Source organism: Histoplasma capsulatum, genomic scaffold (genome assembly GCF_000149585.1).
Source record: "Histoplasma capsulatum NAm1 scaffold_10 genomic scaffold, whole genome shotgun sequence".
Classification (NCBI taxonomy): domain Eukaryota; kingdom Fungi; phylum Ascomycota; class Eurotiomycetes; order Onygenales; family Ajellomycetaceae; genus Histoplasma; species Histoplasma mississippiense.
Window position 1 is genome coordinate 970,064 of NW_001813973.1, and position 22,062 is coordinate 992,125.

Genomic DNA, 22,062 nt, shown 5'->3' on the forward strand with positions numbered 1-22,062 from the left:
CGCAGTCAACAGTGCCTCTTTGACCAACATCCGGCAAGACCAGCAACCACGTGAAGTTTGCACCGCCTGCGAACTTGTTACACATTCTAATGGGTTGTCCACATCATTTCTGTTGGATCTCCAGTTTAAAAGATTCCAATTTCAGACCAACTCAAGATGCGGGAGGAAACACTTTATCATCCACTATCATGAGCTATGCCTTGGCTCATCGTCAACGAACCATTCCCCCCTAGCGTGTCAGTCGCGACTGCTGGGGTGAACCACCCCAACTCTCAGCCAACGGTGCAATAAATGATATACACAAGCTGGGGCATCCAACAGCCGGCCTCCCAGAAATCCAACGTTGTGCATGTATAACGCCTGTTTTAAGGTTGGAACCCTTTGTCCGGATAGAAGACCATCTGTCCCCTTATTTTACTACCCTGACCACCTCAACGAGCATGAAACGGGAGCACAAGGTAATAACAAGCATGCTTGAGCTCCGAGCAGCAGCCAAACAGAAAGCCTTTGTGAAGTGCATATGAAATTACCGTGGTTTCTAGATATCTGGCTCGCTCCAGAACGCTGCCCAACCATTTTTATCATGGATGAGACATTTCCGTATTTCTTTGCCGCCAAATTTCGCCCAATATCAATTTTGGTTACCAGGCGAAGTATCCGTTGATACTTAATTAACGCCGTTCTTCTCCATTTCTAATGTTTTGGTATCGGCATTTGCTAATAGAGGTAATCATATGTCCGATGAATGGAGGAGTATAGGAATCGTTGTTAACTCCTTGTTAGATGCGTTGCTACGTTAATTGATCGCCCCCACGGGGAATCGAATCGCCAAAATCCTGGATTGGAAAACTAATCAAGCTCGAGGCGATCTAAACGTGTACGACTTCATCCAACCCCTGCCCGAGAAAAGAAAAATATTCTTGTTGAAAAATACCAAGTCAAGGGCTCGCAAAATAAAAATAATAAAGTACAAATAGATGGGTACACAGGAAGACACCACGAACTGCTCTCATCCCCAAACAAGGGATAGCCGTAGATTATTCTTCACACTTCCATTTTCTTGGAGTGTCGAATCGCTTGTTATTACCATCCACGATCATATGACACAGAACAGAAGGATTGCCGAAGAAAAGTTAAAACAAATGAAAATGTCGATTTAAAACCGTTTTGGTATTTAGCTGGGAATAAAATAGAAATATTAAAATACAGGGTCTTGCCTTTCTCCACAGCGAAAATCAATCGCCCACGCACGCGCATACTCAGGAACCCAAAAGGTTGGTGATTTGAAGCCGGACTCCTTCAGGCCTCCCAGACTCAGCCCTTGACCTGTCCTCCCCTCCCACCCCTCCCAAACAGTTTCAGGAATCCATCCATCGAAACCCCCACCTTGAGCCCTTTAAGTTTTGACCTCGTCTGGGTTCTAAGTCGATCCTGTAGATCACCTAGTAGTTAACAGGCCAGTAGGTTAACGATCTTCGAGCGCCTCTTACCTCATACTCTAACCTGACTTCGCAACTCAGCAAGTTTCTCCTCAATAAATTGGAATCCCGCCCTTTGGCTGAGGGCGTCTTCTATTTGAGATCTGAGCGGGTTTGGCCTCGGCGGACGAATACTAATAGAGGAAGAGGCCCGAAAGGAAACGAGATGAAATGAATGGAGCAAAATTATGGTAATTACCCTGGTTGGGATAAGGGCAAGGCACAATGTGAAAGACAAAGCTAGGCTAACTCAAATTCTTCGTTTCCTGCTTTTAGCTAGACAAGAGCGGAGAATAGCTTGAAAACCAGTCGCTCCGTCTTCTGGTCGTCTTTCTGTATCATTTTCTTTGTCTCCCATATTTACTCCTGAGGTACTAGGCGGAAGAGGCAGTATCCGCACTAACGACGAAAGACATGGATGTACAGGTACAGTACATGTAGGTGTCTGCACCGAATACCGGCACGGAACCTGGAGCTAGGTATCGGAATTATTTCATCTCACATATTCGAGAAAAATAAGAACGGAACCAAAGATCGGTTCCGTTACGTACCTACATAGATCCCGAATGAAAATACCTAGGTAGGTATAGGCTCCGCGATGTACCCCTTCCGCAGGAGCCTCGGTGGTCAGGGCTTTGGTGGCTCCCGCTAACTCCTCCTCCCGCATTTGCTCATCAATGCTCATAATGGCTTATCATAGGAGGGTGATGATGCTAAAATGGTATGCGACTGTCTGTCGCAAAGAAGGGGATTTTCTCAGCTTCTTCCATGCCGTCGTTGGTCGAGAGATTGACTAGTCCCGGGGCTTCCGAATGGATGGGAGATAGGGTCCGGAATCCAACATTTGGTGGATTTTCATGGGAAGGAAGAAGGAAACCAAAGATTACGTGGTAGGAAAAGGAAAAGGAAAAGGGTGATCTGCTGAAATCGACGAAATTGATCTGAAGCTGTACATGCACGGTATATGGACAGCACAGCACATTGTGCCTGGGAACAAGAACAGCGGTGACCTTGAGTTAGATGCAAAAAGCCAGGGATTGGGTCTCGGGTTGTCCCTTGCCCACGTCACTGGGAATCCACTAATCTAGCCGCAAACTGCGCCCCTCCATCCATCTATCCAAGTTCCAAGCAAGGTATTTCGTACGTAGACACCGCATTTCCGCCCGCTTTGCAAAAAGAAAAATAGGTCAAGGTTTGTACCGAGGTAGGTTTTATTAGGTACCTGAGCAGGCGCATGGGTGGTTTTGTTTCAACTCGAGTGTATATTTGTATATATCGACCATACGTACTAGTTATGAACTTCGAGGACCAAGATCGCAAGTCATCAGACCCTCGAAGACGTAAAATCAAATCAAAAGTGAGCCCGGACACCGTACATTTGTGGGTAGATGTCCGATCTCGTACATAGATTTAAGAGACGAATGTTCTTTATGCTCTCCGCCCCCAGAACCTAACAAACATTGCTTAAATTCGGGATTCGGTTTCATCTTGATGTCGGGGCGGCGCCGCCTGGATGACGTATACCGTGCCTCTCCCAGATTTTGTTATTTTCATTCTTGGAATGTTGGCGCAAAGGCGATACCGGCTTGCTTTTGTTAGTTGGCTGTCCTCTCTGCCGGATGTCGGGGGAGGGCTGTGAAGCCATGTCGTGGTGTGCCCGCCAATGTAACTGTATGGAGATATTGCAATGTACGGGTGCGCGTATAGAACTAGTCAGCTCGTAAGGCCCTTCTTCTTGGGTTTTCTTTTCTTTTTCTGATATATGCATGTACCATGTAAACTAACTGTCCGTCCTAACGCGCGCGCCTCGCCGGGTTTTGACAAAAAGAATATTTTGGCAGGGATATGTGTCATTCATTTGCCGTCGGTTCGGCCTACAGCCTGGGCAGCAAGTGGGTGTTATAATGGACGCTTCCGAGTGAGTGGATGAACAAAAGCTGGAGAATGAGGTAAACAGAGCACAGAATCATTTGCAATTCTTCGGATTCCCATTTCTTGTTTGCCTCCAGAGAAACCCCTTTGCATGTGTCTGCTATTTACCAAGAATTGCTATTCTCAAACAAACCCACGTCCGCATTCTTGTTTCTTTGTTGGTTGGGTTCTATTACTGAAATGAAATATGGCGGGCGCTTTATAAGGTAAACGATATTTCTGAGTTGACGGAAGCAGATAAAGTACTTTCCGTCCCCGCTCAGCCGTAATATCACAAACATAGGTGTCCATCACAGAGTAAGATTTTATGTCCGTGGGTATACAGGAAAATAAGCATAAAAGAGCAAAAAGAACAAGCAATAAAAAGGATATATGAGCCCTGAGCAGGATAAAATGAGGTCCTATCTGGATAACAGCAGCAAACAAATATACCGTAAAAACCGTCAAGTGCGTGGTGCTGATAGCGGGTTTGTCTGTATGATACGTTGGGGGAAACAAAATGGGATATGACACGAAAGGAGAAAGCTGCGAAGAATGAGGCAGATATGACAGAAGATACTTCAAAATCCTGAAAACGCCAACAAGTAGAAATAGATACGGGAGATAGAATAACCAGTAGAGTTGAGGGTTGGAGTGAGAACGCAAAAACGAAAAAAAAGGGCCAATACTAGCCGTAAAGCATGGACGACACTTAGCAGCTTCTTCTCCTCCCCTTTTTTTTATTGTTGTTGTTGTTGTGGGCAATTTCCACTATCCCCCGGGTCATTCGCAAAGAGTTGCTGGGTCAACAGGAGAGGCAATCAGAAGGGTCACCAACTTGTTATAGACTCAAACGGTAATGCAGCCGATGCAATGTGATGTGTCTGTTGGCGGCTCAAAGGATGTTGTGAGACTTTGAAGAGCGCGTGTTATTACAGCCCTTTGTTGTTTCCCGAGCAGTGGAAGGGAAAAAATAAGAGCATCCATAGGCGGGAAATACCGTGCTTGTTAATAATAATGAAATATATGGGACCGAGAGTATGCTACTTGGCCGGCTGTTCTGCGCGCCTAGATGCATGTGTGCATTGGGCGTTCCTCTATCTGCTGGCCAACAGAACCCGGCTACCCGGTGGCCTGGTCCAAGTAAATTGGCATTGGAATGTATATGTATTTATCTATAATAGAGAGAGGAGAAGAGATAGAGGAAGTGGCGAAACATATTTGAGGTAACGCGTTGGTTGGGGGCGCAAAAAGCAAATATGCAGAAATGTCCGAAAGGAATGCGGAAGAAGAATCGGAAGAAGAATCGGAAGAAGAATCGAAAAGAAATGGAGAAAGAGGGGTCGCAAACATTATTTGCTTGTTGCCGATGATTGCTGCAAGGAGTTAAATCCGGGTAGATAGGGCGAACGGGGCTCACACATATTCGTAACACCTTGAGACGTATGGGACCTTGACTAAATGACGTGGTCGGGGCGGTAGCAGCAGGAACTCTAGTCATTTCATGTGGTATTTGAATTTTGCAAGCGGGAATATATGAAAAGAGCAAACACGATGCGCTTAAGGCAACAGCAACAGCAACGGCATCAAAAGGATAAGAAACCATACCCTATCCCCTATCGGATCCGTGGGGAGGAAGGGGTTAGACGAGGGTTCTAATCCTGGGTGATAAAGCGCGCTAACTGTAGGGTCGTATGGACAGAGGCAGAAAATAGGAGAACCAAATAGACACACTCACTATGTTGAGGCCATCTACATATTTTCAAAGAATCAATCGAAGTAGCCGTAAATGCATTCATTCAACAATCATCACAGAGTACACTTGGGGAAATTTTTCTTTACCGAAACCATATCAATTTGAAAACACCACATTAGCCGGAAATAGATCAGTTAAATTACGTAGTCTTCTTCGCAAACTCCACGCGTAGGATCAGATGCCGATAACCAACTACATATCGCATTAGCAGAGGAATTATCCGTTTGGTAATACACAGCAGATAAAACTTACAGCCGTCCATTTTCTCGCATGCGCGAGCAGCATCACTTCTATCTTGGAACGAAATGAAGGCGAAGCCTTTTGCCATATTTGTTTCCCTATCCTTTGCCAGAAAGACTCTTGTGACGCGACCGAATCTTTCAAACATGTCCCGAATTTCTTGTTCTTCGGCCAGCTCGCTCACCTGCGCACAGTCAGCCTCCAATAACAGGAAAATGGTTGCTCTTTGCATGAACTTACATTTGTAACGCGAAGAGTTGCCAGATCGTCTCGCTCATATTTTCCGCCCATGCGCTCTCCAGCTGAAGCACCACCTTTGCGTAGATGGGGCGGCACGTAACTGCTGCCACCAGCACCCAGGGCGCCAGTTGGCCGCTCTTCACCCGCATCGTCACCGGTGCCTGCACCAGGTTCTTCAACTGGTGCCATCGTATCCTTGAACGGACATTTGGCAGTGAAATGTTCCCCGGAACAAATTCGGCACTTGACTTTCTTGTCCTTTAGTTGGTCTTTGATGCTTCCCTTCTCAGGGCCTGCTTTCTCTGCTTCTTTCGCTTGTGCTTTCCAGTTTACACTAGGTCTGAAGATAATATTTTCACCAACGGAGGTAGTATCGAACGAGGGACCAGCCGGATGGCCCTTTTCAAGCCCAAACTTTGGCCATCCTCGCCGTTCTGCGACTCTGGGGTTCACGTGTTCCTTGACCACAGTTGTTCGAATTCGGCGGCTGGTTTTTACTTTCTTGCCGTCGTCGTTAAATCGATAAGAAATAACAGTCTTGGTACCGTCTTTGTTAGTGATCACTTGTTGGGGTGGGAGGGATTGAGCTTCGTCGAACTCCTCGTCGTCCGCCCAGTCAGCACGACTGCAGTTTGTTAGTTGAGGATTTTCTTGACCGCTAGGGATAAGAAAAAGATCAAGAAAAATCGTACTTAGCAAGTTTCGACATGTTTAAAGAGTCTGTTACTATGTAGGAAGTAGCTCCGGTTTGCTTGTTTGGAGCTGCGATTGTCCTGATTTTAATGTGCAATTATCCAGAACTCGTAGCAACGGGTGAAGCCCGGATCTATGTCGGCCCGGAGGATAATGATACAACACTAACTGTATTTGGACTGTTTAACCCTAAAATCATGTGATATCGGAATTTGTTAGTGGGTACTACTGTTGGCCCTAGGCTGCCTATCACGGACTAGCGCACCGCACATATATGCCTCAGCTGCCTGCATGTTAATACAACCACTTAGACGTCCCACAACTACGGCTACCCTATCACGTGCCCCCCAACATATTGTATTTGCTCTCGCGTAGTTAGTTTAGTAATAACAACGAACGTTATCCTCCTACAGAATTTCCAGCTGGAAGGATTTTTCTCACAGACATGGCTCTCAATCTTGTCAATGACCGATTCCTGTGTATTGATCGCCTGATTTCCTCTGATATTAGAGAGCATAAATCAGGTAGCCAATCATCTGGTAAAACCGGGAAACCAATAGACACTGGATTGTATTGATATCCGGTCCCTCCTACGCTCAGGTTGGCCTTCATCACTTCTAGTGATAGTCAAGACTGTTGATGGATTTTTGCCTCGTCTGAGAAATGAGATGAGTTGCCAATTATCAATTGGGCCCGACATACATTCTCATAATATTAAATCTCCTTTTTGACCCCAATATGACAAAGAACATAAGGCGATTTATGCCTCCAGACCATGAAAGCTCCCGTGAGAAACAGTCCAGCTTCTCTCGTTTTCTTCAATGGGAAATTATTGAAGAAAATGCCGCGTCATTTTTGAGACTCCAATCTCATTCAGCGAATGAAATGCAGTATATTTTGACCAGAGACCCGTCAAACATCCCACAGTCGATTGAGAATTGTACTGCTTATATCCTGACATGTACAGTACAATCGCCTCAGATGTTTTATCATTATCATTTCCAATCCCCGGTTTTAATTACGGATATGATGGCTCATATTCCCACTCCAAACCTATATCCTGCTAGCAGCCTTGACTCCATCTAGATCCCTTGTCAGCCTGGTTCATTCTATTACAGCAACATACAGGCCGCAGTATTGATGTGCCTCTGAGGGTCATTTTTTGGAGCTTATAGCGCCATTGAAAGCGTGATAATTATCTACAATGCAGGTTTATGAATAGACATACTTCTATTGCCAAAACATTATAATCGATGAGGGATTGTATTCTCTCAAAGCTTCCTCCCACAAACATCACTATTTTACACTATCAATCCAAAGAAGCTGCAGTAGCTTGAAAAGGCCTCAAGATATGCCAAAATGTCAGAAAAAGAAAGAAAACAGGAAAAAAGCTAACTATGGTACAAAATTATAATTCTCCCAGATTTTCGCCTCAATTGTGTTCACATCGCTAGGCCTAATTTCCTTACCTCCAGCGACGTAGCAGGGTTCATGTGAGAAAATTTTTATTCAATTACTGGGAGCTGGGAGAGACATACCATTTGACCTTACGGCTTCCTTTTTCCCTGAAGTTTATCGAACGCTCATATGGACAACATATGATACTAAATAAGCTGGCCTGACAGATGTTTGGGACTGTCAGGCCACTGAAAGTTCTAAAGCACTCCCACTTATTTTGCGCCAAATGTGTTTAACGGCAAATTAAAAATTGCATCCTATTATCTGCATCAGGTCTGCATCAGAGGCTTGTGAAAGGCAGATTATTAAATTTTCCAGGTCCAAGATAGCTATACTAATGTACGAGAAGCCCGTTTCTTGTCTTTTACTGCCCAAGGGCTGTCGGAGACGTCCCTGCTAGAGGTGTCGAGAGGCCGTGATATAGTTGTTCGATGGATAATGGTGTGGGCTACGGTGGCAACCCACATGATGTGCAAATACCTTCGATCACGGCGTTCATCTGGATTCTGGCGCACGACGACCTCATCTCCCAGAAGTACCACAATGAAGGCGGCTGAGGAGAGGGTTTCTGTATGTATGTATGGAGTTTGCAGGCCCAGTTGCTGAGTAGCTCTATCATGTTATCAGATCAATGCTCCCAGAACGAAGTCGCAATTGAAAACCGATCGACGAAATAATTCCAGTACAAGCTTTGATTAATAAGAAGAACCATGTGGCCTGTTTGATATGAAAAAAAAGGTCCCATGCTCACGCTCGCGCACAACCACCCACATCGATTGGGATCATTGCTCAATACAATGCTTTTTCATTGAATGAATTAAGCAGATTCCAGCTGATTGCGCGGCTATCAGCCTCACCACTGACCCAATCGCAAATGTAACCATGGCCGCCATATACCAGCGTCATCTGAGCACATGAATTCAAGCAAGTTTCCGGTATCATTGGTATACCATTTTACCCGTCTATCGCACATTCTCCTGTCATTCGAAACGCATCTCTAACAGACGGAGAGGTCTAATTCACAGGAACTTCTAGTACTTACTGCATTTTTGGGTCGCGCTAAAATCCAAATATAAAACATGGGTGGAAACGAATCAAAGACAACAGGAGGTCATATCATATAATATCTAGAGTCTCAACCTAACAGAAACGCAAGGACGATTGATATTGTTCAGCCAATTCTTGCTCGCTTCTCTACACTTGATGTTAACTTGCTCATTGATAGCCGCGGCGTTGGGATCGTTGATCAGCAGGTTCTTGACACCCACCAAATACCTTCAAGCATTTGACCTGTTCATTTGTATCTCTTGATGACGATGAGCCTCGCGAATGCAGAGCTGTATCAGTCTCCGTACGACTTTGCCCAAAACCCTTCCGACGAGCAGTATATTTGTCAAAATGTTGCGTCCGGCTCTGAAGGAGATATGAGATTGATGTTTATGTATCCTCAATTGTGTTGACAGTTTTCTGTCTGTCCATTCTAGCTCCAAAAAAACGCTGGAAATACCGTTACCATTGGGATAATTGCGATATATTTTCTCAAAAGTGTGAGACCACTATCAGTTATAAGACCGATGCAAAGCTGGACGATTGAGGCGGGGCACGAATTTAATCGAAAAGCTCCTCCCCCGAAGTGAGTCTAAAAAGTTAGTGCTTCATAACTCTGAAAAATGTGCAATCTTATCACAGTGAGGGCACCGCGCGAAAGCCAAATCGACTCCTTTCGAAGTCTTGATCTATCCGTTGCCTAGACCAGGATGTGGTGGAAGAGATCAGATCTAGATTAAAACACCACTCCTGCTTGGATGCGTGCCGCGGAATGGGAAATTGAGTTCGCTTTCACACTGGTACCATTTGTTAGCTTGATGCCATTCGACCCTACCAACCCAAGCAGTAACGTTTCCCAAACGTATCGGTGCCAGAGTATTTGACAACGACATAAATCATTTGGAGGCTATGAAGCTTGTCTACATGAAGGTGTGGGGCCATTATTGCTTGCATTCTCTCATGTTAAGCCATCTGATCCTTTTGCAAACCGTTATCAAAATCTCGGCAGCGGTGCAATTAGGCGCACACCAGTGAGATGATCGGCGGCTAATCACTAAACTAATGCTAACCTAGTAAGCACCTAATATCTCAAAAAGGTAAATTGAACCAAGAAAAAAAAAAGAGGCGTCAACTGTGGAGTGAAATCTGAAGATTGCGTACTGCAAAAAGAGGTACGACCCTCATCAGGGAAATATTACCCGCAAGAGAAACAGGGCTGATGGAGGGACAGCAAAGAACAAGATAACTTTGGCTCCATAAGACGGAGACAATACAAACGAAGAGCGGAACAATATGCGACGTGGTGTTCCCCTCTGCTCCTCTGATTGGTTAACTTATTTTTATTCTTTTCCGTCCGTTCTTTTATCATTTTTAGGAGGGGACGCTTGACATCTCAGCCGAATCAGCACCTATTTGGCAACCGAGGTTTCATCACACAAAAATTATTATTTTCCTTTACTTGATATCTCATTCTTCCTTTTGAGTGAGAAGCTATATCTATCAGGTATAAATTGATGGTAAATCCAATAATCAGAGCTCTAGCGTGCTTTTTACTTCACCACTTTCTCAGCCACTTTATATCACCACGCCAATTTAGTATGAGTGTACGAGAGAGTAGCTAATGTCTCATACTAAACTAGCGCGGTGAAGAAGTCCGTTAGTTATTCTTCAGCTATCCGATTACGTAATAATATTGTAGGAGGAGTTAGTTAATATTAGGCCACTAGGGCAAAAGAGCTCAATCACCACCAGCGCCGTGGTGGTATAGAGGGTACGAATCACCCAATCCAATCCCCTCAACAGTTAACTAGTTAACGTTGTTGTCCATTACTAAACTAACTACGCGAGAGCAACACAACCTTGAATATGTTGGGGGCACGTGATAGGGTAGCCGTAGAACCCCCTAACATAGCCGTAGTACCCACTAACAAATATAAAAGTGATCATCCGGACCCGAATGACGCCGCGGTTTATAATCCTTCGTTTATGTGAACCAATTCTGCTCGCAAACCTGCCATTCTTCCGTATGAAACACAGTTCTCCCCGTCATCAACAATGACCTCATCTATCCCCGCGCTCTGCGAGAAAGTTAAAAGTCTTCTCCCCGAAGATCTTCGAGAAGACCAATGGTATCTACTCACAGTAAGTTGCTTACGTCTTGCAGAGAACAGGGAAGAATAAATAGAGGGGATCGAGGAAGACAAGCACATTACGATTTAGGACACAGGAATTACGGGCTTGCCATTCCGTAATATTGAAACAAACAAGCTCTAATGACTAATGAAAGGCCGCCGCTCTAGTAGCTTCTGGCAAGCCGACCGAACTAGGGGAGCTTTACGAGTACATATTGGACACGGAATATCCCAATCTGACCCTGGAGCAAGAGCGCAGAATAGCTCGCCGGTTCAGCGATCTGCTCATGAAAGCATGGACACTTGTCGGCATCCCGAGTGTGCTGATGGCTGTCTCATCGCTAGCTAAGGCGGAGAGATTCGTATCAGCGAGTAATACGGGGCTGGAGGACAAGAGGTACGTTAATTATTATTTTCGATGATATCTTAGGTTACATTTTTTTTTTTTTTTTTTTTTTTTTCAATTTTTTCAATTTACTTTTATTTGGAATTCTTGTTTTGACTACTTCTATATTGTCTTGATTCTGTACCTCAGTACATGTAACGATGGGATGCTGATAGTTGGGGAATTAATTTATATTAAAATATAAAATTGAAAAGGGCGGCGACTAAATTAAATTTACTGGACAGGATAAATATTGATTTCGAGAAAGGTATCTCGGAACGCGGCACAAAATTTATTCAGCTTCTATACAAACAGAATCTCGAACCCATTTTTGATACCTGGGGGTCCTACAGGGAAGAATTCGTGTGGCTGGAGAAGAGTGTGATCTACGGACTCTTTTTGGCTGATCAGACGGTACTATCTGAGGTCGAAACGCTATTAGTCACGCTACCCTCGATAATGTGCCAGGGTTGGCCAGGTCCGGCACTGTGGCATCTCCGGGGCCTGAGAAGAGTTGGTCGGAGCACGGAAGATGTCGAGAAGGTGCAGCAGGCCGTGGAGGCTGTTGCCATTTGGTCTGGGAAGTCGATTGAAGGTTGGCCAAGGGTCACAGATATTAAGGATGAGATTTAGTAATTCTTCTGTAACTTTTGGCGGTTTTCTTTGGATTCTTCTTTCAAGATGCATTTGGGATCATGCGCGATTTCAGTTACATATACATATTTGGGCTAGATATCGGCAAAGCGATGCCGATATCCTATAAAATATAGTCGGGAATGTGCTTCGCCATATATATCTGTGTATGCTTTGCGTTCCAAAATAACTCCATGCATAGATAATACGGTCTCCTGTTGTTAAATTGAGGTAGGACATCACATTTAAATTCATCTACCCAGCAAATGACATGGCTTTTTCGGCCTTCAACTACTGATAAAGGTTTCATACGGCCATCAAAACGGCGTGACAACCCCGCTAACGCCATTGTATTCCAAATATTTTCGTTGCAGCTTTCTTCGCTGCATTTTTATTTGCCTCTGCGTTTTCAAGATAAAGTCGTTGATGACCTGTACTCAGTTAGGGAAAATTCATTATTTTCCTCGAATGACACCAGCATACCTTTAACGTCCAACGCCAGGATATTGTATTCAAATTCATTTGTTTGCGGGTTCTTTATCAGATGTACGCTCACAGTTCCATCGTTGCGTGGGCCACTGACCTAAAAATAATCAAGTGCCGTTAGTTGGTGTACTTCGCAAAGTGAAATAGTAAAACAATACCCACATTGAAGTTCATTCTCATATGCTCCCGACCAACTCGGTCCTTTTCCACGGTGGTTCTAGCGCAGTAGTTAGCCAATATGATGCAGTAGATATTCCGGTTGGAGCTCCACTCACGCGATGGGCCTATTTCTCGTCCACTTATTCCATGTAGTCTCGCCATAGGCCCGTATCTTGTTGCTATCCCCAAGTAGCTCGATACATCTCTGGTCCTCCTTAATTCGGTCGACGGCTCGATTGAAATTCCGAGTTTTGCTGTCTGGCGCAAAAACTTCCTGGTAAAGCAGAGTAAAAACAGCACCCTAAACTAAATATCAGCACAATGCCCTGATCACTTATATCTTACATGGCTAAAGGATGCGCACAGTCATGGCAGCCCCAATAACAATGATAAGGAAATTTGCAGATTGCTGAGTTGCCCGAGCTGCCTTTTCTCTTCTAGAGAGCTCCCCCCACCGTACTCGGCCATCGTCGCTGGTGACGGTTATTTGTTTTCTGGACTGCTTGGGATTTGATGATGAGGATGCTCCCCCCAAGCTGTTCTGAGTTGCATAATACCGGGAAAGCGCCTCCCATGGTTTGAATGTGTGTTTTGTAGCGGGGTTCGCGGCGGAGAGGCTTCGGAGAACTGATCGGGTTCGGAACACGGGAGTCATGCTTAAGGTTGATTAAAGCCCCAGCACCTGCACCGGCGCAAGCAATGGAGCGTATCGCGACGAGTTCGACAATACCAGATCGGCCATAAGCTCTCCCACGTTCACAAAATGAACTTTTGTTCGCCAGCCCGTTCATATTCCCTTTCCTTGCTTCCATGTTGTCATTGCTGCTAAACTGGGGAAGCGTTATAGATCACATGATTTATTAGTCATATAGTTTGGCGCGCGTTTGTATGCGCTTGCTGGTGGCCCTATTTTCTGGTTTGGAACCACGCTGGCCGATTATCGCCGCCGACCACAACGTCCTCTCTCCCCTAGACACCGAAGACCTTCGTTGATCTCCCGCCGCAGTGTCTCTTTTAACGAGGCCGTTTTGTGCCGCTATCCACAATGAGTGCAACAAAGACACAATCCCAGAAAGTTTTCGAAAAACTGAAATCCAAACCGGCAAATAAAGTGAGTACACTGCCGAACCCCCCCTTTCTTTGCCATTCACGACTCATATTGGCTGGTGCAGATATGTTTTGACTGTGGCACCAACAATCCCACCTGGTCTTCGGTTCCGTTTGGTATTTATCTGTGTTTGGATTGCTCGTCTAACCACCGAAACCTCGGCGTTCACATTTCCTTTGTTCGCTCTACCAACCTTGATCGTGCGTCTACAACCAGGCCCTTTTTCTAGTATGTAATTTGATGCATGCGTGTTCTAATATTGGATATAGAGTGGCAATGGGAACAATTACGAATTATGAAAGTGGGAGGGAATGAGTCCGCAACGAAATATTTCCGGTCACATGGAGGGACCGCGGCTTTGGCCAGCAAGGACCCCAAAGTTAAATATACGTCCGCTGCAGCAGTGAAATATAAAGAAGAGCTGAAGCGAAGAGCACAGCTGGATGCGCAAGAGTATGTTTATTCTAACATGTATATGTTGCCTTGAAGTTAACTCTATTCTAATGAATCATGCGAGCTCTAGGTTTCCCAACGAAGTTGTCATCATTGATGCTGGGCCAGCATCTCAATCTGACGGAACCTCCACACCCGCAGGTGAAGGCGAAGATGACTTCTTCTCATCGTGGGATAAGCCAACCATCAAACGACCAAGCAACCCTCCTTCGCGGACTTCTACCCCACCTGTAGTCAGCCGCACTGATTCCCCGTTCCTCAACGCGGGCGCTAACGGTAATGGAGTTTCCCGACCGAAATCCCCCCTCTCCGGCTCAGATGATAAATCCCCAGTGTCAGACCCACCCGTGGCTGTTCGGTCAAATCCTGCAGTTCGCAAGACCGCGGCAGTTGGCGCCAAGAAGGGCAGTGTATTGGGGTCGAAAAAGGCTCCGAAGTTGGGCGCCAAAAAACTTATCATCTCCGATGCAATTGACTTCGAGGAAGCGGAAAAAAGAGCAAAAGAAGAGGCGGAGCGTATTGCCAAGCTGGGATACGATCCCGAAGCGGAGAGGGCCGCAGCTGAGGCGAAAAAATCCGGATCTTCAGCCTCCAAAATAGCCGCCCCAACACCCGTCAGCCCCAGCCGGGGTAGCTTTGGAGCCACCCGAAGCCACGAAAGAAGCTCCAGTGAAATCGAACGTCTTGGAATGGGTTTGGGCCGCCTGGGATTTGGTCAAGTTGGAGCGGCAGCAAAAGCTCCTGCCCCTAAGAAGCTAGGATTTGGAGCCACTGCCGCGTCCAAGGCTGTTGATGGTAAGTGGTCATCGAGATCGATTGGGAAACTTGCGTCCATGTATTAACGACTTGCCCTCTTCGCCTGTTCAGACGAGGAACTAGAATATGCCAGACAGAAATTTGGCAGTCAGAAAGGGATCTCCTCGGACGAGTTCTTTGGTCGCGATCAATTTGACCCAGCCGCCCAGGCCGAAGCCAAGAGCCGTCTCGCAAATTTTGAAGGCGCCACTTCTATATCCAGCAATGCATATTTCGGCCGTCCCGAAAATGACCAACCATCTACCGACGAGTATGGCAATTATGATGACCTGGAAAGCGCAGCGAGAGACTTCGTGCGACGATTTGGAGTTACGGCAGGCGATGACTTAGAGAATCTGACACAATTTATTGGTGATGGTGCGGCTAAGTTACAAGGCAAGTTTCTTTTTACCCTTTATTTATTCATTTCGTATCTCTTTCTTTACTTTTCTACTTGTCCCCACTTCCTTATACAGTTAGATTTTGAGCCAGCTAACTCTTATTTATAGGAGCCATTCGAACCTATCTGAACAGTTAGATTTACGTATCTGCATTGTTCGGTTCGCTCTTCTTTTTACCCCCTGTTTCCCCTTGTGAAAAAAGCATACGAAGATACTTTCCCATTTTCTTTCCCTGTAGTCATCGATTTACATAACATTTTTCCCAACTCTTTTCTCTATTTTCTTTGTTTTGTTTGATGGTGGGATTCCGGATAGTGCATAAAGAAAAGAGGACACCGGCCCATTCGGCGAGAAAGCGGGATACGGGGACGATAACGAAGATGATAGCCCCGACGACGTCTGGCTACTACAGGAGTTAAAAGCATTAAACTAATCTTGTGAGAGTAGAATACCAAATTTGCGGTTTCGTTTTGCTTTGTTATGCTTCGCTTTTACTTTATTTTAATTTATTTTTATATTATTGTTAGTTTTTATTTTATTGGAGGTTAGCTGCATTCAAAATCCTCACCTTTAACAAGTTGAATCCATCTTACTATAGTTATTTAAAATACATGTATAACCGGGAGGCACATCCACCTCAGAAATTCAATTCTGTCAAATGGCAGCCGAAAGGCAGAATGTATAAAAATACAAATGAATTTTAAAAGCCAATACTAAAATAAAATAAAACACTTGCGGCTATTCATCCGAAAGACTTCCTTGGCTCTCAATCACCATTCCTATAAATTGCATCCGCCATTTTCACCACCTGGCTCATTTCATCAGTATCATGAACCCTCACGATGTCCGCCCCACCTGCAATTGAAGCAGTGACAGTCGCCGCTGTACCCCAAAGTCTCTCGCTCGGCTTCTTAACACCCGTGACGCGCCCGATAAACGCTTTCCGGCTCGTGCCCAACAACCACGGCAAATAACGTAATCCGTCAAATCTCTCCCGTAGCGACTGGAGATTCCTCAGCAGCTCTAGATTCTGCTCTTTGACCTTCGCAAAGCCAATTCCAGGGTCCAGAATGATCCGCCACCGCCGCACACCGGCGTTCTCCACAACTCTTATTCGCTCCATCAGTTCATTGGCAACGCCGTCAACGACCCCGCTGCCCGTGCCAGTGCCACTACCATGACCAGGCTTATATGCGCTATAGTCGGTAAGTTTCATCATTGTCTGTGGCGTGCCGCGCATGTGCATAAGAATCACCGTTTTCTGAAGTTTCGCCATAGTAGCAGGCATGTTAGGGTCCAGGGAGCCCCCAGACACATCATTGATGATATCTGCTCCTGCATTAACCGCCGCCTCCGCGACTGCAGCACGGTACGTGTCGATGCTAATGGCGACGCTGTTGGCTTCGGGGAGGGAACGGATAAGTCTTATAGCAGGAAGAACTCGAGAGAGTTCCACTTCTTCGGTTACAGGGTCGCAGTCGGGGCGGGTGCTCTCGCCGCCTACATCGATTATACTAGCGCCATCACGGATGAACTTGCGGATGGTCTCAGTGAGGGATGCGAGGTCTGTGGGAGAGTGTTCTCCACCATCGGAGAAGGAGTCTGGAGTTACATTCAGGGTGGCCATAAGGTGTGTTTTGCGTTTGGGGTCGGAAGCGCAGAGGGGTGGTAATTGTGGGGATAGCGGGGTTACGGCAACCGGGGCGGGATTTGAAGGGGGAAGAGAGTCAAGATACGATTGATATGGGCGAGCTTTGTCTGAAAGGGGAGGGGATTCTCCAGGTATTAGCCTATTCTTGTGTCAGTAGGATACGACTCCGCTACTATCATGGATCGGGGGAAAGGTTGAATCGCACTGGCACAGTGGCCGCAAGACAAATTCCCGCTCTAACATGAGTTTGTGAGGTATGTCCAATCGGGGCCTAGAGAATTTCAAATTATTGTACAACAAGATATCGAGATCTATGTTACGGGGTCCCTTGTCTATAATTTTGCGTCTTCCCATACCAGTCTCAATTGACTGGAGCGTGTTTAGTAAGGCCATAGGACCCAGTGCGGTCTCAATCTAGAGGAGGTATTAGAACAGCCAATTTAAGCCATAATAACAAACCCAAAAAAAAAAAAACATGGCAAAAGCTAACCTCGCAGACACCGTTGAAAAACGACTCTTGATCTGTGACATACATAGGGGCTGTCTCGAAGAGGTTACTGGTTCGTATGATTTTGATGCCACGAGCTTCCATTTCCCGACAGGCTTCCTCGATTGCAGCAATGCGGTCGCCCATATTGCTTCCCAAAGCAATAAACGCGCGACATGGCGACACACTAGGTACGCTTGCAGATGCGCTAGCTCCGGGTGTTGAGGAGTTGGAGTAATTTCGCTGGTGGTTCATAAGGGGAAAACCGTGTTCTCTAGAACACTTTTCACTTTGAAGTTGATGTTCACTTGCTACACTTTGCCGCATCAATTGGTCGCAGAGACCCAGCGAAGGACGGTATAGCGAGAAAGAGCGCCTAGAATCAAGTACTCTTCCCAACGGAGAAGATGTCTTGACGCAATGATACCTGATGGAGGTAGAGCTAATGCGAAGGCTTGCATTGCTCAGAGAACAGAAGGCTGAAACAGGTGATTGACGACCACGACTGACGAGGAGTACAGATTCTCTTTTATCCTACAATTAGCTAATTGATCTGGACGCAAATTTCGCTTTTAAAACAAAGCAAGGTCACCTTCACCTTCGCGGGGTCCCCATTCCAGGGGCGACGAACAACTGGCTGTGAATTCTAAGATGAAGCTTCTGGGACGACAAACCAGGACGACAGATGCCAACAATGTTGCCAACACATTGTGAAAGTGCCTGCTTTTCCATACCAATCACCAAGAATGGCAGACACAACAGACGCAGGAGAAGCTTCACTGGCGCATTCTGTTGTGAGCAGCAACAACCTGTTCCATAGTTAGCCAGATGCGGTTCGATTAGTCATCATATCAAGCTTGGAGCATGGAGATGACAAGTGTCTACTTTACAATTTGAAACACATTCAGCCGGAGCATTTTGCTCCATTCATGCGTATTTTTGACCAATGAATCAGGTTCGACAATACTCCGATGAAGTTCAGCTGTTCCTCAAGCAGCGAAAATATAACACTGTGTACTAGTAGACCGAGGCACAACGTAAAAAGGTGGCCGCATCGCCCTAATACGATATGGATGCCAGACCACTATTGACAAGTTAAACAGCGGGTTAGACTTTGGGGTGTCCTCATCACTTAATATTCTAGCGCCCCAGGCCACTATCTGTATCTTTGAGCACAGGATAAATGTTTGAGAGGGGTTTCGGTGTCATTGATCCTACGTCTATTTGCCCTACGATATGTCTTTTCCAGCTGTCTTCCATTTATCCCTTCCACCGTTGTAAGTACTTAGGAACGATACACCCAGCCATCAGTAACTAATCAGGCGCTACGTGTTTTATTTAGCTGGATCAGCTTACATATTTAGTACAGCCAACATTTTCTGACTCGTTGGCATGACCCACCGGACTCTTTTCCCAGGGAGCCTGGGGTAGTAGATAAGAAACATGTTCGCTGTTGAATGCTCAACTAAACTCTGTTTCCATTTTTTCCCCCAAAAATGATTAACAGGAAGCCTTCCTATGCAAAGCACAGGAGAATTCCTGGTGGAGTTAGACCCGTGATATCTACTCTAATGGATGTTATGTTGGGTGCGGGCGGCAGACCCCCTCAACCCAAAAAAAAAAAATATATATATATCAAGAACAATAGCAGAGCAGTCTATTGTTCTTAAAAGGCTTTCTTAAGAACACTACCATCCTCTTTCCATTCTTGTCTCTCTCACTTTCTTTCAACAGAACACTTTACTTTCGGTGATTTTGAACGGACCTGTGACCTGTGAACCTAGCAAATCATGCAGTTGGAGAACTGGATCGACTGGCATTCTCGGCAGTTCTATAGCCTATATATATATATATATATATATATATACATAATCTCTGATGATATCCCGCCGATATCTTAATTAACGTTACTTCACGCAAGTTCCATCCAATTCTCCGCAAGTCAAACAACTCCAGCAACGCCAGAAAACAAGAAAAGCTTGAGGAGGAAAATATCAAAAATACCCGAAAATCCATAATACCACCTGGTGGGCCATCCGTCCGACAACGCCCGGGGCGACCCTAGTCAAAAAGACAAAGACATATGGAGTTGAAATGTCGTGTATGAGTTGGGTATGTTCATGGAGTCAGTTAATCTTAAAAATCGTTATATACATGTTCACGTCAGCTGATATAATTAATATACAAACTCCTGTGGTTTGGTCGTTGATTGTTTTTTCACGTTCCAAAAAAAAAAAAAAAAGAAAGAAAGAAAGAAAGAAAAAATCACGCTGATATCGGCTATAATTCACATCAGCAATGCAACCGTGGAGCAAGTTTCTCAACCACTGGAATGGTGTCGATGAAGGTGTGGGCGAATTGAACGAATCGATAAACATCGGCAAAGTTGGACATGAGCCCAAGCGAGATGCGGATACCCCCGCCAGAGGGTAGTCCCATATCGTCCAAGAAGTCGTCCCAGGCTTTCTTGTGACCACTATGCATCTCCATTTCTGCCTCGCCATTGAACGCGTTGACAAGAACCTTCTGCGAGAGACGGAGGGCAGCTTCTCCGGCACCAGGATTGCAGAAGCAGCCCGTGCGCAAGGAAATATTAACAGCAGACGAAAGTTTCTCGACGATACGCTCATCGACCACTTCACCCGCGGGTGTTATGAAATTGAATGTTATGGTTCCGCCGCGTCGATGTGTGTTGGGCGCTCCGTAGAGCCTGACGGCCGCAACACCGTTAGAGTGGCGGAGGGCAAGCATCTCTTTTATCACCCAATCTGTTAAACACACAACACGCTCATGGATAGTCTCCATTCCAATTCTCGCTAGATGGTTGAGGCCGATGTGCACGGCTGGGAGATTCAGGTAGTTGATTGTACCATCCTCAAAAGCTTCGTGGCCCTCCAAGAGGACGTGTCCGTCGGCCTGAACAGAGCTACCCCAGACAGTGCCGCCAGCAAACCATGGCCTCTTCAAATGTGCCAATGCCTCCCTGCGAGCAATTAGACACCCCGCACCGGTCGGATATCCAAACATCTTGTAGAAGGATACGGGTACAAAATCAGGATGCCAGCGAGAGAGGTCCAAGCGGTTAGTCGGAACAAAAGCAGCAGCATCGAGCATAACATGGCACCCCTGTTCGTGGGCCTTGTCAATCCACTCGAGTGGATGTTGGATACCTGAGAAGTTTGACTGGGCAGGATAGATAAATAGGCGGGAATTGCTAATTTTCTCATCCTTGGGAAGAAGAGCGTTTTCGACCAGTGACTCGTCCGCGCGCAGCTCATCCGACGACACTGGAATATATGAGATGGTGGCACCTTTGGAGCGAGCATATTCACGAATCCCATGCGCAGAATTGTGGTTGTCCCATAGCAATATGACTTCTGCACCCGGGCAGAAGGGATAGGATTCACCCACCAATTTCATAGCGGTAGATGCGTTATGTGTGAAGACAACGGCATACTCGTCTGGGGATGCATTGAAGAAAGATAAGACTCGTGCTCGAGCCTGCTCGTCCAGCTCCGTGATGGCGCTAGAAGTTGGGTTGAGGGAGTGCGGGTTCCCAAAAATATTGCGGGCGAGGAGCTCATGATGTGCTCGCAGCTGAGAGTCTGCATAAAGTCCTCCACCTGTATAGTCCAAATAGATATGGCCCTCTCCGTCAAGAGTGGGATAATCTGTTGCACGCAGGTGATCTATTTTGGAAGTGTCGTCGAATGTTGAATTTGATTTTCGGAAGAGACGTTCTGCCTTTTCGAGGGATTTTTGTTTTTTCTTCTTTATCAGAGCGTTGAGCTTCTCCTTCTTCGGAGATAGCCTGGGGGGCGATGGTAAAGAGTGAGAAGTACGAGCCAGGATCTTCTTCGCCCGCCTTCGGACCACATCGCCCAACTCGTTTGTATGACTGGCAACAATGCTGGTACAAGAACCCATATCTAGGAACTATGAACGAGGATGAGGTATGGAAATAGTGAGGTGGAAGAAAAGCGAAAAAAAAATTGAAGGAAAACTTTTTTTCAGGAGATGAATCGGCTTGACATTTAATATGTATATCAAGCTGACGTGCTTACAGCTCGGAACCCCGGATAATTCTTAAGAAACATACCAGAAATGACAGTTCCCTGCGTCTATACATCCTTCTTTATAGAATCCACGGCCAGCAGACACCACCCACAGAACTTAAACGCAAGGATGATTGTCATGCACATCAGTCCAACCTGTCCTCAAAGGCCAGCGGTCACTGGGTCTTCTGGTTGGGTGATTCCCAGATGAACTCAACGAAGCTTACCTTGACCATACTACCACCCCGTAAAATACACCCTTCCCATGCACACCGCAGGTTTATTGACCATTGATTGATTCGCCGCTTGCATTGGTGGTGCTGCGTTCTCCATCCCGCATTACCGTAGTTGCATCATTCCGTGTCCTCCACCCCCTTCAACGGAGGGGTAGTGCGGAATTGTCGATTGCGTGTGAAAATCCCCTCCAATTGATTAAGTGCTAAGCGACTCGAAACCCTTGCCCTCTCTTATGCGCCGCTACAATCCTGGAATAC

The 22,062-nt window shown here is 45.9% G+C and overlaps 7 protein-coding genes across 7 annotated transcripts; 2 read left to right on the forward strand and 5 right to left on the reverse strand.

Annotated features, from left to right (window-relative positions):
• Window positions 1–1,314: 1,314 nt before the first annotated feature.
• On the reverse strand, window positions 1,315–2,163 carry HCAG_08182 (predicted protein; the record flags this gene model as incomplete). Its single annotated transcript, XM_001537023.1, has 3 exons — window positions 1,315–1,431; window positions 1,498–1,612; window positions 2,030–2,163. The coding sequence occupies 3 exons, from the start codon at window positions 2,161–2,163 to the stop codon at window positions 1,315–1,317; spliced, it is 366 nt and encodes a 121-aa protein (XP_001537073.1).
• Window positions 2,164–5,284: 3,121 nt separating this feature from the next.
• Window positions 5,285–6,334, reverse strand: HCAG_08183 (hypothetical protein; the record flags this gene model as incomplete). The annotated part of the gene is made up of 4 exons (XM_001537024.1): window positions 5,285–5,337; window positions 5,398–5,569; window positions 5,626–6,250; window positions 6,318–6,334. The coding sequence occupies 4 exons, from the start codon at window positions 6,332–6,334 to the stop codon at window positions 5,285–5,287; spliced, it is 867 nt and encodes a 288-aa protein (XP_001537074.1).
• Window positions 6,335–10,878: 4,544 nt separating this feature from the next.
• Window positions 10,879–11,973, forward strand: HCAG_08184 (predicted protein; the record flags this gene model as incomplete). The annotated part of the gene is made up of 3 exons (XM_001537025.1): window positions 10,879–10,965; window positions 11,111–11,352; window positions 11,586–11,973. The coding sequence occupies 3 exons, from the start codon at window positions 10,879–10,881 to the stop codon at window positions 11,971–11,973; spliced, it is 717 nt and encodes a 238-aa protein (XP_001537075.1).
• A 339-nt stretch (window positions 11,974–12,312) lies between these two features.
• Window positions 12,313–13,273, reverse strand: HCAG_08185 (predicted protein; the record flags this gene model as incomplete). Its single annotated transcript, XM_001537026.1, has 5 exons — window positions 12,313–12,404; window positions 12,457–12,556; window positions 12,622–12,676; window positions 12,735–12,919; window positions 12,983–13,273. 5 exons carry the CDS (start codon window positions 13,271–13,273, stop codon window positions 12,313–12,315), a joined length of 723 nt encoding a protein of 240 aa, XP_001537076.1.
• A 390-nt stretch (window positions 13,274–13,663) lies between these two features.
• HCAG_08186 (conserved hypothetical protein) lies at window positions 13,664–15,512 on the forward strand (the record flags this gene model as incomplete). The annotated part of the gene is made up of 6 exons (XM_001537027.1): window positions 13,664–13,729; window positions 13,791–13,926; window positions 13,996–14,179; window positions 14,250–14,974; window positions 15,047–15,352; window positions 15,484–15,512. 6 exons carry the CDS (start codon window positions 13,664–13,666, stop codon window positions 15,510–15,512), a joined length of 1,446 nt encoding a protein of 481 aa, XP_001537077.1.
• A 629-nt stretch (window positions 15,513–16,141) lies between these two features.
• Window positions 16,142–18,128, reverse strand: HCAG_08187 (folic acid synthesis protein; the record flags this gene model as incomplete). The annotated part of the gene is made up of 4 exons (XM_001537028.1): window positions 16,142–17,165; window positions 17,232–17,440; window positions 17,517–18,039; window positions 18,112–18,128. 4 exons carry the CDS (start codon window positions 18,126–18,128, stop codon window positions 16,142–16,144), a joined length of 1,773 nt encoding a protein of 590 aa, XP_001537078.1.
• A 1,677-nt stretch (window positions 18,129–19,805) lies between these two features.
• Window positions 19,806–21,440, reverse strand: HCAG_08188 (conserved hypothetical protein; the record flags this gene model as incomplete). The annotated part of the gene is made up of 1 exon (XM_001537029.1): window positions 19,806–21,440. The coding sequence occupies one exon, from the start codon at window positions 21,438–21,440 to the stop codon at window positions 19,806–19,808; it is 1,635 nt and encodes a 544-aa protein (XP_001537079.1).
• Window positions 21,441–22,062: the final 622 nt, after the last annotated feature.